Here is a 15,118-nt window from a genome sequence, read left to right on the forward strand (position 1 = left end):
GATCAATTCTAGTATTTGATTGTGCTTTGTGGATAATGGTTACAGTCAATTTGTCGGCTTTCAACTTTTCTCTTTCGAATATTAGTGCCTTCGTGAACAGTGATCGAGAGATGGTACAGTGTGAATTAATAAATAAATATCTTATTAAGCTGAATGTAATGTCTGCGACTTTGTAAAGGAATCTCCAGAACATGAAAAAGTAGTCTTGAAGTTAGGTTCGGTTACCAACTTTGTTTGAGTTAACAAAGACTCCAAGAATTATCTACAGCCAGAGTTTGCCTAGTAACTTCTGTGTATTTTTATTTCATTTTTTTTTTACGTTGAAGAACGAGCTGTATTTGGTATAGACAAGCATTAATTAGATCCTGTGGAAAAAAAGACGTGGATTAATTTTTGAATAGATATCGATAGAAGTTTCGTATGTCTTTGGGAAAGTATTAGTGAGATATTGTGTTGCGTACAAGCGCAGCAGATAATGTCACACATTCAGTATGTAAAAAGACTTATTTTGAGTGTTCGTAAAGTTGCACTGACATTTCATTTAAAGTGAATTTTTTCGTTGCCGTCGAGTATATTTCCATTTTGCGTATCTCGAGTAGAAGTGGTTTTCGTAGAGAGGCCAGTAGTGGGACGAACAGACCAGTGCTCAATCAAGATATAAGAATAAGAAAAGGACAGCTGCTGAACTCAGAAAGAGACACAGTGACTGACAGCAGAGGGAAGGAAATCCTTGTTGAATAGTATTTCTGTCAGACTTGATTAAAGTTACGAGAAGCATTAATTTACCCAGACAGGGTAAGTCTGGCAGGTTTTACCTACACAATGAAAGGACTGAGAGGCATTTCTAATAGGCACTGATTGAAAGGCCATTTGACCTGGCTCGAGGTCATACCAAATTGCTTAAATTCCAATAGCCATCAAGAATGGCCGTAGCATGACCGCATATGATTTTTTTTTTTACCAAGAATGGCAAGTTTTCTAAAGATATCTAGAACCGTTTTCCTATATGTTTTAGCTCCATATATTATAACAACGTACTTCGACTCCGATTGATGGTAAAATATGGAACAAGACCATCCACAAACATTTAAGCCAACTCATCCAACAACTTGAAGAAAATTTTATTTATTCCGTCATCGTCAATTCTTCCATTTTTCCATTCAAAAGGTTTACTTGAATGTTTGTATAAATTGTGCGTAAATTTTCTGTAAGGGTTCATAGTTGATGCCAGGATACAAACGCTGAGTCTAATTCGCTTTGAGAGATTTTGTTTCACTGATTTTCCTACTCAGTTATTGTCAAATTGTCGTTAATGCGTCCTGTAAATCATGCTATTTACGTATCAGTGAAAGTGAATGCGCAGCCTCGCGAAAGGTCTATCAGGTTCGTAAATGACTGATCGACGCAATAGGAAATTGTAGAAGTTTGTTGAGCTTGCAAGGAACTGTAATTATTATCGCTGCCGGCCAACCCCCCCCCCCCCCCCCCCCCCCTCCCTCTCTCTCCTCCGGTAGAAAATTGCTCTATGATCCAAGAAGAATGTGAAATTTGCGTTCAACTTTTTTTGTATCTTCATTTCCCTGGCTTTTTCGTCTTTTACCCCTATAATAACTTTCCGCTGTTTTTTTTCTCTTTTTTTTGTATGTTTATGAACCTTTGTGCGTTTATTGTATATTCATCCACTTGTCACTAGCGTAGGATGCATTCCGAGGGCTGATTAAGGCTTGGAGTAGTGGACTGAAGGCCTTATCAAGGTGCATTGATACACTGTATCATTTGCATGATAGTGCAGCTTCTTATTACTAGATAGATGATTACTAAGTTGGCTTCAATGCTTCGTATTATAGGCAGTGGAAACTGTAACGTGAATTTGACTCCCGAATTTCTGTATGAATTTATTATCTGATTGCCTAATTATTGCTTATTTTGATTTGTCCAACTCAAATTGGTAGATTTGCCTGTTTGATTTCAAATTATGAATCATTTGCATTACATTTCAGCATCTGAGATTTCGATCTCTTAGAAATTCCTTGCATTGTGCAGTTTTGATTTACTGAAAATTCCTGTATGTGATTTGAGATACGAAGCTGCAGTGAGCCTTCCTGACCAAATTTGTTTTTTGTCTTCTTTTCTGCTTCTTTGAAGGATGCAACTCAAGGAGGGAAGTCCAAAGTAAGTTGAACTGACGTGCGTACATACATGCATATGAGTGGGTACGTGTATGTAGTATACCTACATACATTCGTACATATACGTGTAGACCTCCTAGTTTACAATATCTAATACATATATATATATATATATATATATATATATATATATATATAGTATAGTATATATATATATATATATACTACACACATATATATATATATATATATATATATATACATATATATATATATGTATATATATATATATATATATATATATATATATATATATATATATATATATGTGTGTGTATATATATATATATATATATATATATATATATATACTATATATATATATATATATATATATATATATATATATGTATATATATACATATATATATATATATATATATATATATATATATATATATATATATATATTTACTAGGATCTTCATCTTCTGACGCTACTCTGAAGTTTTGAAGTTTATCATGGAGTATTATTTCACCAAAAATTTAGCGAATGTTCACTTACTGTCGCATTAGCTGAAAAATGAATTAGCGTCGTATCGGCTTAAAATCTTTTTATGTGGCAAATTAGTTTTTTTAGCCAGATTTTTTTTAATTCGAATTGTGTTTCTTTCAATGCGGGTCTTAGCAATATGTTGCATAAACGTATTGAAATGTGCGAACAAACTGTGTTGTATTTAATATCTTTACGGCGGGAGTGAGGAGCCAAGAAGTCTGAGAAGATGCCGGGAATATTCGCGCGAAGTTATACGAGCCAAGAGAAAAGTGAATGATTTTAAGGACTTGAGGGAGAAAGTAGGAAAGAAAGCGGTGCTGTTAATAGGAGAAATTGGAAAGGAAGATCGAGGTCATGAAAGAATAGAAACTAAGAATAAAAATGGCGGAAGGATGGAAGCCGATGATGTGTAAGATCAGTTTGGTGGTAAGTGTAACGGATTATGGTAGGATAAGGTAAGAGACAACTCTGAGGGTAAGGGACGCGAAGAAGGAAGCAGATGCATGCAAAACATGTGGAGGAGAAAAAGCCTATCTGGAGTATATGAAGGGATTGTAACCAACTCTCCTATATATGGTTGTGCAGCAGAATGGATGACTAAGATATGTACGTAGCTGTTGGTCTAAGGTAGGGGTTCCCAAATCAGGGGTCGGGACCCCAAGAGGGTGTCGGAATGCTCATTATGTGGGGTCATAAATAGGTCATGGGGTAGCTGAGGTACCCCCAGAGAATGGGTGTACAAAACATCAAAGTAGGGGTACGAGGTATAATGTTAAATTCAGTATTTGGTAGAGTAACAGTCGCTAGTAGTCTCATTGAGAGAAAAAAATAAATTAAATAATAAATAAACTGTTTCAAGTTTATATATATATATATATATATATATATATATATATATATATATATATATATTATTCGGGTTCGCACTGAACAAGTGAAAGTGCTGAATGGGTTCGTACTAAGAAAAGCCTGGGAATCCTGGTCCAAGGTATGTGTGGTCATAAAGTATGGAAAGATAAGAAAATGAGATACACAGAAGTACAGATGAAAGCTGAGATTTTAACATTTTTATGATTTGGTCATGTAGGAAGAATGCACAACTATTAAGATGTAGAATTAAAATATTGGAGGGAAAGACTGAGAAAGTGCAGGATAAGTGGCTCCGAAGAGGGCTGGAATAGAAGGAAGGCTGTTAATTCCAGAGAGGTGAATGTTTAAAGTCTGGTCGAGTGGATTCGCTGCATTACTGATGGGACTCGTATGTTCATCCTGGATTCAGAAACTAAAGTATGAATACGTCAGCAGTCTGTATTTTCATCCTTCTTACTATATATGTGTGTGCATATATATATATATATATATATATAGATATATATGTATATAATATTATATATAATATATATATTATATAATATATATATTATATATCTATATATATAATTTTTTGCAAGTACGGTTGACAGCAAACGTCAGTGCAATGTTTTTAAATGAGATATGTAGTAGTAGTATTGTATGAAGATCTAATTTGTGCATTATGTAGCGCAACTAGTTCATTCCTCATGGTTGTATCACCTCTTGTAACGTGTTAGATTTATTGTAATGTTTTGTAGTGAAACACATTCATGAAACTCCCTCACGTCACACAAGAAGAGTACAGTAGCAGATAACGCAAAATCACTTTGCATAATATTCCTTTGAATGCACCTTTGTAGGAGATGGACTGACCGTTAGCAGACCTTGCAAGGGGTCCTGGAATTGTCCAGTAATGGTGTGATCCTTGAATAACGCTGCATTTCCTGTTCTTTTGCCCCAGCAGTTCCGAAAGCCGGTGAGCGGAAGCAGCGAAGAGCTGGTGGGTTCACAGCGTTGTATTCCCGCCAACGCGCGAGACTACGTGGAGAGCCTGCACCAGAACAACAAAGCCACACTCCTCTACGGCAAAAATAACGTGCAAGTCCAGCCGGTAAGGTCACTCAAGAAAAGCGTTTGTTTTTGTAGTTATTCCCTTTTTATAAATTTTCGCTACAGGACCAAATATCACCAATGTTAATTGCACATAAATATGATGGTTTGTATTGGCGTTTTGTGAGCTACGAATTTAACTTCTTCCTGTGATTTTTATCACAAGGCTTTTGCTGTCTTCTTCTCCCCCAGAAATGCCGTCTTGCCCTTTACCTATTCTTTGATCTTTATATTCCTTTTGTTCATTAATTTTCTTGAACTTTTTTCCATTTATCGCTTACATGAACTCCTGAGCTGCGATTTCCCCACTCAATTCTGTAATATTTCCTTTTATTTTTGTCCTTCCCCTTGGGTGGATTTTCCACCTGGATACTCTTCCATTTCTAGTGTATATGAGTTTTATACTCGGTTAGTTTTTAACTTCTCTAGAAATTTATAATTTGCATATATTATAATATTATATATATATATATATATATATATATATATATTATATATTATATATATGTAATAATATTATATAATAATATATATACATAACATACATACACACATATATATATATATATATTATATATATTATATATAATATCTATTTTATATATTTATATATATATATATTATATATATATATATACATATATATGTGTGTGTGTGTATGTGTGTGTGCGTGTGTGTGTTTATATGTATATATTAGATCAAGTATACAAAAGGGGGCCATTAAAACACACTGGTTTAAAGCTAATGTCTATATTTCGGTGGACTAACTTCCACCCTTACTAAGTAGTGAATGACAGAAGAAGTTACATTGGCCAAATATATAATGTAACTTCCTCTGTCATTCACTACTTAATAAGGGTGGAAGTTAGTCCGCCGAAGTATAGTCCTTAGCTTAATTAAAACCAGTGTTTTAATGGCCCTCTTATACAGAAGAATTTATTTACGTATGTATGGATGTATAATGTGTATGTGCATATATATATATATATAATATATATAGGGTGTATATGTATATATAAATATAAACTATATATATTATATTATATATATATATTATATATATATATATATATTATGGTATGTCTATATATATTAGATTTCTGTTATATTGCAGCTCTCTCTCTCTCTCTCTCTCTCCTCTCTCTCTCTCTCTCTCTCTCTCTCTTTCGTGCCAGAGTACTCGGAAAAACTACTTATTGTTATTTGCAGAAGGAGCAAATGGAGGCAATGCCTGGCTACATGTCTTTACACCAAACAACGGAGGGGCTCGTCATCAAGTGGACACCTAATCACCTAATGAACGGGTGTTGTCCCGACACAACAGAGGACAAAAGGTGAGGAAGGAATGAAGGAGCTATTTTGTGCCTCTCTCTCTCTCTCTCCGTCCTTCTCACTCCTTTCCCCTTCTCTCCCCTCCCTCCCTCTCCTTCTCTCTCTGAATGCTCTCTCTTTCTCTCTCTCTCTCTCTCTCTCTCTCTCTCTGGACGTTGAAATCATCACTGTAGAATGCAGAAATACGTTAATGTTACTTCGTGAAAAAATACCAAAATGCCGGTCATTCCTCTGTGGTACCAGGATAGTGCCAAACAATTCTAGACAAATTTCTTATAAGATTCATTTTTAATAAAGTTCGGATTTGCTCCCTTCGGTACAGAAGTGCGAAATTTCCTCAAATTGATCCAACGATTAAATTGACTCGTCTAAGATCAAAAGTTGTCATTTTCCTGGTATTGATTCCTTGAATGAATTGACTGATACCTTTCAAGGAAGTAGTTCACTTCTGTTGTCGCCAGTTCAGTAGTCTGAATTAATTAACCTTGAGAGTGAAATGATGTCTAGAACTGGTTTGTTAGTGTCCCGTTCCGTACATGTTTATTGTATTGCATTGAATTATATTTTTATCCTCCTGTATTTGTCTCTTTATTAATAGTAGTGAATTTTGTATCTGATGTGATTCGTATCCATATGTTTTGTTTCAAGAGGTGTCATAAGATTCCAACTAGAGTTAGGCTCTGCAGGTTTTGAGGAGAAAAGTAATATATATATATATATATATATATATATATATATATTATATATATATATATATATATATATATATATCTATATATATATATAGATATATATATATCTATATATATATATATATAGTATATATATATATCTATATATATATATATATATCTATATATATAGATATATATATATATATATCTATATATATATATATATATATATATATATATATATATATATCAGCATATCCTTAAACCCACGGTAGAAAGGCAATTGAAAAAGGGACTTACTTTCCTACTGTGGATTGAGATATATATATATATATATATATATATATATATATATATATATATATATATATATATATATATGCAGAAGCCAGGTACTATGTCGTACCTCTAAGTAAGTGGGGATACAATCCACAATGAAGTAAAATCCTCTTGTAGTTTAAAATATATATCTCTAGTACAGGATTAAAGCTTTCGACCATCAACTGTGGTCTTGTTCACTAAAATGTGATATGTCACCTCAAGGAACTAACAAGTAAGAGCACAAACATTTGAAAAAAAACAACGGTTAGGTAACAAGCTAGTTTATATTATGAATGATCAGGCGGTTGAGCCCTCGTTCTTTCCTGAATTCGTCTTGATCTTCGTGGGGAATGTTTCTATTGTCAACCGCTTGTTCTCTGCTGGTTGGGTGGTTAGTTGGAGAAATGACAGAGTGGAGTAAACAGGAGAGGAGGCAGCATCGTTATCGTCACATATATTTCTAAAGTTTGAAATTTTCCCTTTCCTACAGATCTCTTCACAAATAGCTGTATTTTCTGAAATACCAGTATTTCCTGCAAAGGTCTCGTTTAATGAAATTAACGCCCTTCTACTACTCGTCTCAAAGTCCTGTCGTTATATGCAAAAACAACCTTTGTACCTTTTTGCATGCGACAGGACTTTGAGACGAGTAGTAGAAGGGGCGTTAATTTCATTAAACGAGACCTTTGCAGGAAATACTGGTATTTCAGAAAATACAGCTATTTGTGAAGAGATATGTAGGAAAGGGAAAATTTCAAACTTTAGAAATATATGTGACAAAATAAGATGCTGCCTCCTCTCCTGTTTATTCCACTCATGTCATTTCTCCAACTAACCACCCAACCAGCAGAGAACAAGCGGTTGACAATAGAAACATTCCCCCACGAAGATCAAGACGAATTCAGGAAAGAACGAGGGCTCAACCGCCTGATCATTCATAATATAAATTAGCTTGTTACCTAACCGTTGTTTTTTTTTCAAATGTTTGTGCTCTGACCTGTTAGTTCCTTGAGGTGACATAACATCACATTTTAGTGAACAAGACCACAGTTGATGGTCGAAAGCTTTAATCCTGTACTAGAGATATATATTTAAACTACAAGAGGATTTTACTTCATTATGGATTGTATCCCCCACACACACACACACACACACACACACACACATATATATATATATATATCTATATTATATATATATATATATATATATATATATATATATATGTATCCCAACCACACACACACACATACACACACACCTATATATATATATATATCTCTCTCTCTCTATATATATATATATATATATATATATATATATATATATATATGAGTATATGTCCTATAAAATAATATCCCTTTTGCCTCCGAAGTTCATGGAAATGGGTCACGTAAAAACATGAATAGCTAACATGAGCCCTTTGAAGATATTTTTTGATAATTTTTCATAAATGTCTTTGAGTGAGGAACAAACTACGCCTTTCTGGGGAGGACAACTTAACAATCGATTTTTTTCTCGTCCTGTATCTCGTTGCCATCAACCTTCGGTTAGGCTAACTGGCCACTCTGTCGCGGTAAAAGAATTGGGGTTGGGATGTAGATCAAATTACTTGACACAGACAAATTAGTCTCTGAAAATATCTGATATCTCCGCCATGATTAGTCAGTTAGCTTAACTTTATGGATGATATAAGTCTGTGAAGTTAAGTCTATCCTATTTTAACCAGACCACTGAGCTGATTAACAGCTCTCCTAGGGCTGACCCGAAGGATTAGATATTTTAACGTGGCTAGGAACTAATTGGTTACCTAACAAGGGGACCTACAGCCTATTGTGGGATCCGAACCGCAGTATATCGAAAAATCAATTTCTAATCACCAGAAATGCATTCCTCTGATTCCACGTTGTCAGAGCGGGGAATCGAACTCGCGACTACCGAATCAATAGACGAGCACGTTAACCACTCGTCCAACGAGGTATCTTAAGTCTGAAATTAACTAGCAATTGGAAAATGATTACATGCTACATCCATTTCGCCCTCTTGATTTTCGAAAGGCTTCTGTGTTATAGTTACGGTTTGAATCACACATTCGAAATAACTTAATAGAAAATGTCATGTATTTAACTTGATAAACTGGAATGAACTTCACGAATCCCTCTTTGAGAATATTTTACAACTGCATCGTTACTGAGGTATTTTTCCTGATACTCTTTACTTTTTTGTTTTGATTTTTTTTTCTAAATTAAGGCAATCGAACCTTGCAAAACTGCTGTATGAATAAATAGCCTTCAGCTACGTCATCACGAATTAAACTGTATTTTGTTGTCGAGAACATAAACATTGAATTGTAAAGCAGCTGTACCGCAGTTAAAGAATGTGAAATGTGACTTAGTTCCAGCATTGTCATATTCAGTACTACGCAGCCTGTATTCGCTTTTAGTTCCTTATTGAATAGTTGTTCCATATCAGAGGCTAATGGGACGGGCTACTTAATATTTGTAACCGAGACCCATAGGATACAACAGAATCGAAAAGAAAGAAGGGATGTAGGCCTCCATACAGCTTTATGCTCTATGTATATGATGCAGCTGAAGTAAATTTTCCATGAGATTTGCATTTATCTTGAGACGGTTTACAATTATTGAAGCTGATGACTTAGGCCGCCCCATCTCATTTCTCTGGGTCGACTGCTTTGGCAGCTCACTGACCCACGTAATTTTGCGACCCAACTCGTCACATATGGCCCTGATTCCCCGAGCAATTTGATCTGTATTTTGATGTTGACTTGTGTTCGAAAAATCTGGTCTTTCATAAATATTGACCCCCACGGGTTTTAACCAGATATGTATCCACCTTTGCGACGCATTTAATACAAGCCCCTTGAGGATGACCGTAAAAACATAACAAAAGGATTGTAAATATCATAAACGATAATGACACTCAAAAAATATTACTCATAGATAAGGACTCCTGAACTTTGCTGGGAGCCACTATCTAACAAAGACCCGAAAAATCTACCGGGTCCTTCGTTAAGCCACTTGGATCGTAGCGCCACATTTCGTCTTGTTTGTGGTATGAGCTGGCAATGTCATCACTATTAACGAAACGTTTAAAAGGTGCTCTTCCATAGCAAGAGGTTGTATATATTATTTATTAACTTTCTGTAGTGCGGTGCTGAGTCTGACTTCGATGGATTTTACAGCTACAGCAGATGTCAGCTGTCCTTAACGTCATCTGTTCGTGCATTTGAAGAAAAAGCAACATCCGCTGTATTGTAATATACTAGATTTAATTTTCCTTAAAAATCGCGCGTTAAAAATTCAAAAAGAATTTTATAATGCCCAGAATGGCTTTATAAATATACTTCCGTAATTAAACAATGTTTTTTTCTATCGTAATAAAGACCTGTGATGTATACAAACATATGAAATGAGTTTGCAATATCAAAGATGTTTAATGGCAATATTATGACAAGTCTTATTTTTCTCAAAATGAAAAGACAGAATTCAGTAAATGTCATTCCAATTTGGATAATAAAGCTGCGTAATTCATTTGCACTAAGAATATTAGACCATTCCTGCAACGTTCTATGTCTTCTGTCACAAGATGAAGTCCGTTTTGTTCATTATTAAAGATATTTTTCGAATTGATGTCCTTGTAATCGGTGCCCTCTGGCCCTGAATTTATTTTGCCCTGACTCCATTAAGATCCTAATTTGGATCTTTCCTAGATAGTGACCCCAGGGGGTTTACGGGGGTCGTTATGTAGGACTAATATTTCTTTGGGGGTAATTATCTTCATGATATATACAGTCTTTTGTTTATGTTTTGCAGTCTTGTACTAGACACGCCGCAAAGGTGGATACATACCGGGTTTCAAAAAAGCCTCAACGGGTTTGTACTAAACACGACGCAAGGGTGGATACATACCTGATTTCAAAAAGCCTCAACGGGTTTGTACTAAACACGACGCAAGGGTGGATACATACCGGGTTTCAAAAAAGCCTCAACGGGTTTGTACTAAACACGACGCAAGGGTGGATACATAACGGGTTTCAAAAAAGCCTCAACGGGTTTGTACTAAACACGACGCAAGGGTGGATACATACCGGGTTTCAAAAAAGCCTCAACGATTTTTTACTAAAGACGACACAACGGGTGGATACATAGCGTGTTTCAAAAAAGCCTCACGGGTTTTGTACTAAAAATGACGCAAGGGTGGGATACATACCGGGTTTCAAAAAAGCCTCAACGTTTTTTCTAAAACGACGACGGGTGGTACATACCGTGTTTCAAAAAAAGCCGCAATGGTTTTTTGTATAAAAGCGCAAGGGGGGCTACTCCCGGGTTTCAAAAAGCCTCAACGGGTTTGTACTAAACACGACGCAAGGGTGGATACATAACGGTTTTCAAAAAAGCCTCAACGGGTTTGTACTAAACACGACGCAAGGGTGGATACATACCGGGTTTCAAAAAAGCCTCAACGGGTTTGTACTAAACACGACGCAAGGGTGGATACATACCGGGTTTCAAAAAAGCCTCAACGGGTTTGTACTAAACACGACGCAAGGGTGGATACATACCGGGTTTCAAAAAAGCCTCAACGGGTTTGTACTAAACACGACGCAAAGGTGGATACATATCGGGTTTTCAAAAAAGCCTCAGCAGGTTTGTACTAAACATGACGCAAGGGTGGATACATACTGGGTTTCAAAAAGCCTCAACGGCTTTGTACTAAAGACGACACAAGGGTGGATACATACCGGGTTTCAAAAAAGCCTCAACGGGTTTGTACTAAACACGACGCAAGGGTGGATACATAACGGGTTTCAAAAAAGCCTCAACGGGTTTGTACTAAACACGACGCAAGGGTGGATACAATAAGAGAAGATATATACAAAGACACAACGGGTTTGCTACTAAACACGACGCAAGGGTGGATACATAACGGGTTTCAAAAAAGCCTCAACGGGTTTGTACTAAACACGACGCAAGGGTGGATGCATACCGTTTTAAAAGCCTTGGGGGTCACTATCTAGGAAAGGTCCCATAAATTTTGTAATATGTATAGTTTTTTCCTTTATAACTTCAATAGAAACCGAACGTATGAGCTGTGTATGCGTACACAAATAATTTATAAGCACAGAGAGAGAGAGAGAGAGAGAGAGAGAGAGAGAGAGAGAGAGAGAGAGTTCCAGGAATCGACGGGAGAGGATTAGCGAGCAAAATGGAATGGCCGATTCCATAACAGTGTTCCTCGTGGAAACTTTAATAGGCATCATTAAAGGCGAGATGAAAGCTTTCCCAATCTGACAGAATCGACCGAGTGCGTTTTTCTCACGTATTCGTTATTATGTTACCTGATGTCGTTACATCACAATGAAGTAAAAGATGGTTCATATAAGAAAGTGTCAGTGTAGTAAATAGGTAGTACGTATATATCAGCCAATATTGTTATTGTTAGAAAAAACATAATCTGAACACGTTCATCGTATAAAGTTGTTACGATTAGAGATTATGTCATAGCACCTAATATATATATATATATATATATATATATATATCTATATATATATATATATATATATATATATATATATATATATATATAAAGTATAAAATCCCATTTAAACACTCTGGTTTTAAAGCTAAGGGCTATATTTCGGTGGGCTAACTTCCATCCTTAAAGGTGGAAGTTGGACCTTATCTTTAAACCAGAGCGTTTTTAATGGGGCCTTTTATACTTGAGACGTATCCTGTTTTAACAGAAGAAGTTATACATATATATATATATATATATATATATATATATATATAATATATATATATATATATATATGTTTGTATGTAAATACTATATGTATATATATGTGTATTATATATATATATATATATATATATATATATATATATATATATATATAACAGGCAATTACGAAAGTAATCAACCTCTAAGATGCTTTATCCAAAATTAGTAGGACAGTTCGCTACCGTAGTGTCTTATTCGTGGAAAATAAAATCTTATAATATGACTGGTAGAATAAATCCAGTTTTAACGGTTCAAATGGTTAATGACAAGTTTCATATTAACGTTAGAGGTAATTTATGTTTTGTTTAAGCCTTCATATTTTAGGGAAAGCTAAAGAGGGAACTGTACGTATAGTGACAGAATTATTGTAATTTTAACATAGTGGATATTTCACTTTTGTGGTCTGTATTAAAACGATAAAAGGATTATGCGCACGTCATCGAACATTTTGTCATATAGTGCAGGAAGTCTACAGGTATGAACCAGCCTGATGTTGATATATAAGGATTTCACAGTATCGTTCCTTATACGTATGCTTTTCAAAAATACAATAGCTCATATTATCATCTTAACAGGACACATAATTACCTGTCATTTGTCTTATTATCTATGATAATAAAATTCAAGTGGATCTTTCTTGTTTGTCCGTCCCGGGTGGTGGGGTTAGGTATGGGAGACAAGACACATCCACCCTCCTCCTGCAGAACTTTTACATTACACATCCACCCTCCTGTAAACCAGTTTGTCCGGCCCGGGGGTGGGGGGAATTGGGAGACATGATGAGCAGAGTCAGGTTTCAACACAGCGTAGTGCATGCTATCAAGCTCGTATGTATATGTATGTATGTATGTATGTGTATATATATATATATATATATATATATATATATATATATATATATATAGAACATAAACCAGGATACCGTTTTGTTTATGGTTCAGCTGAGCTTAGGGCTAATTGTTTACCAGAGTGCCAGTGAAAACAGGACATTTTATCAAAACAATGGTATGGCAATGGGATCCCCGTTTGGTCCCCCCCCCCTTTTTTTTTTGTGCCTCTTAGAGCTATGTGAATGATGCCTTTTTTTCAGAAGCCGGAGAAATGTTGAAATCTTTTTAGAATAAGCTAATGAGACTTATTTTTTATTGGATGCGATGACAAATGATTTTTTTTTTAGGCTTAAATATTAGGAATTGGCATTACTTAACGGCTTTGGGCCTCTTGCGTTGATAGCCATTGCTTTTTTACAGGGTACAGGGTAGTTAAATAAAAGTTTTCCTTCCATAAAGAAATACCCTTTCTTCCATCCACACAGTTTAAGCATATCGAAGCATTTTTAAAAAATTTGTTCATTCCTTACCAATCGTGGCCATCATGTTGCAGCTATTAATATGAAGGTCGTACCAAGAAGCCCTTTGACTTTAGTCTCTATTTAAATTTAAAGTAGAAATTGAACGCTTTAATGGCCTCTGGTGTGATACAGGAGTTTAATGAACGTATATCGAGCCCTGGGACATACGTCACCTGCATACAGGGGGGGGCGGGGTGGCGATAGGTTCTCATCGGTGGGCTCGCTCAAGAAGGCTTTCGTCACTATGTGAAAACGTCATAGAAAAAAGATAAATAATAATAATAATAATAATTTTTGATGTTTTTTTTCGTTGTTTTTTAAAGTGGTCCTTCTTCTGCCGTGTGTATATATATATATATATATATATATATATATATATATATATATATAATATATATATATATATATATATTACATATATATATATATATATATGTGTGTGTGTGTGTGTGTGTGTGTGTGTGTGTGTGTGTGTAGAGAGAGAGAGAGAATCAAAATGTCCGTTAATCTTATCCCCACAAAAGCATTTATATTTGGGGATTTAAAACTGAGCCAGGATGAAAGTCAGTGCGGCTTATTAAACGCAGAGGGTAGGTGCTATAATATACTGGGTATAGTGACATGTATATATATATATTAGATGTAGTGTTTACAAATACATGCTGTATACTATATCTTTACACGTATATGTATTGTATAACTAGGGATATTTACATGTTCAATTCTTATGTAAATTATTTATGGATAAAAAACATTTACATACTGAACAAACACGATTTCAAAATTGAAATTTCAAGAACTTTTATTCTTAACATAAGGTCAGTATCTTATTTCTTTAAGTTTTCTTGCATTTAGTTCATGAACAACTTTTTTTAGTTGTATGTATTTCCTTTCTTTACTTAAATGTTTATTTGTATTCATTACCGATTCTTTGTGTTGTTTCCTTTGTTTTTTTTTTTTCAAAATGAATGTGCAAATTGCTA

General features: G+C 34.9%; 1 protein-coding gene across 1 annotated transcript in view; it reads left to right on the forward strand.

Annotated features, from left to right (window-relative positions):
* The window catches only part of LOC135198984 (small G protein signaling modulator 1-like), a 528,765-nt gene that overhangs the window by 477,458 nt on the left and 36,189 nt on the right, over positions 1-15,118 (forward strand). The window contains exons 8-10 of the mRNA XM_064226904.1: positions 2,146-2,172; positions 4,501-4,647; positions 5,856-5,980. Coding sequence (XP_064082974.1) covers positions 2,146-2,172; positions 4,501-4,647; positions 5,856-5,980 — 299 coding nt within the window. The remainder of the gene's footprint in view (positions 1-2,145; positions 2,173-4,500; positions 4,648-5,855; positions 5,981-15,118) is intronic.

The sequence above is a fragment of the Macrobrachium nipponense genome, chromosome 23, assembly GCF_015104395.2.
Source record: "Macrobrachium nipponense isolate FS-2020 chromosome 23, ASM1510439v2, whole genome shotgun sequence".
Taxonomy (NCBI): Eukaryota; Metazoa; Arthropoda; class Malacostraca; order Decapoda; family Palaemonidae; genus Macrobrachium; species Macrobrachium nipponense.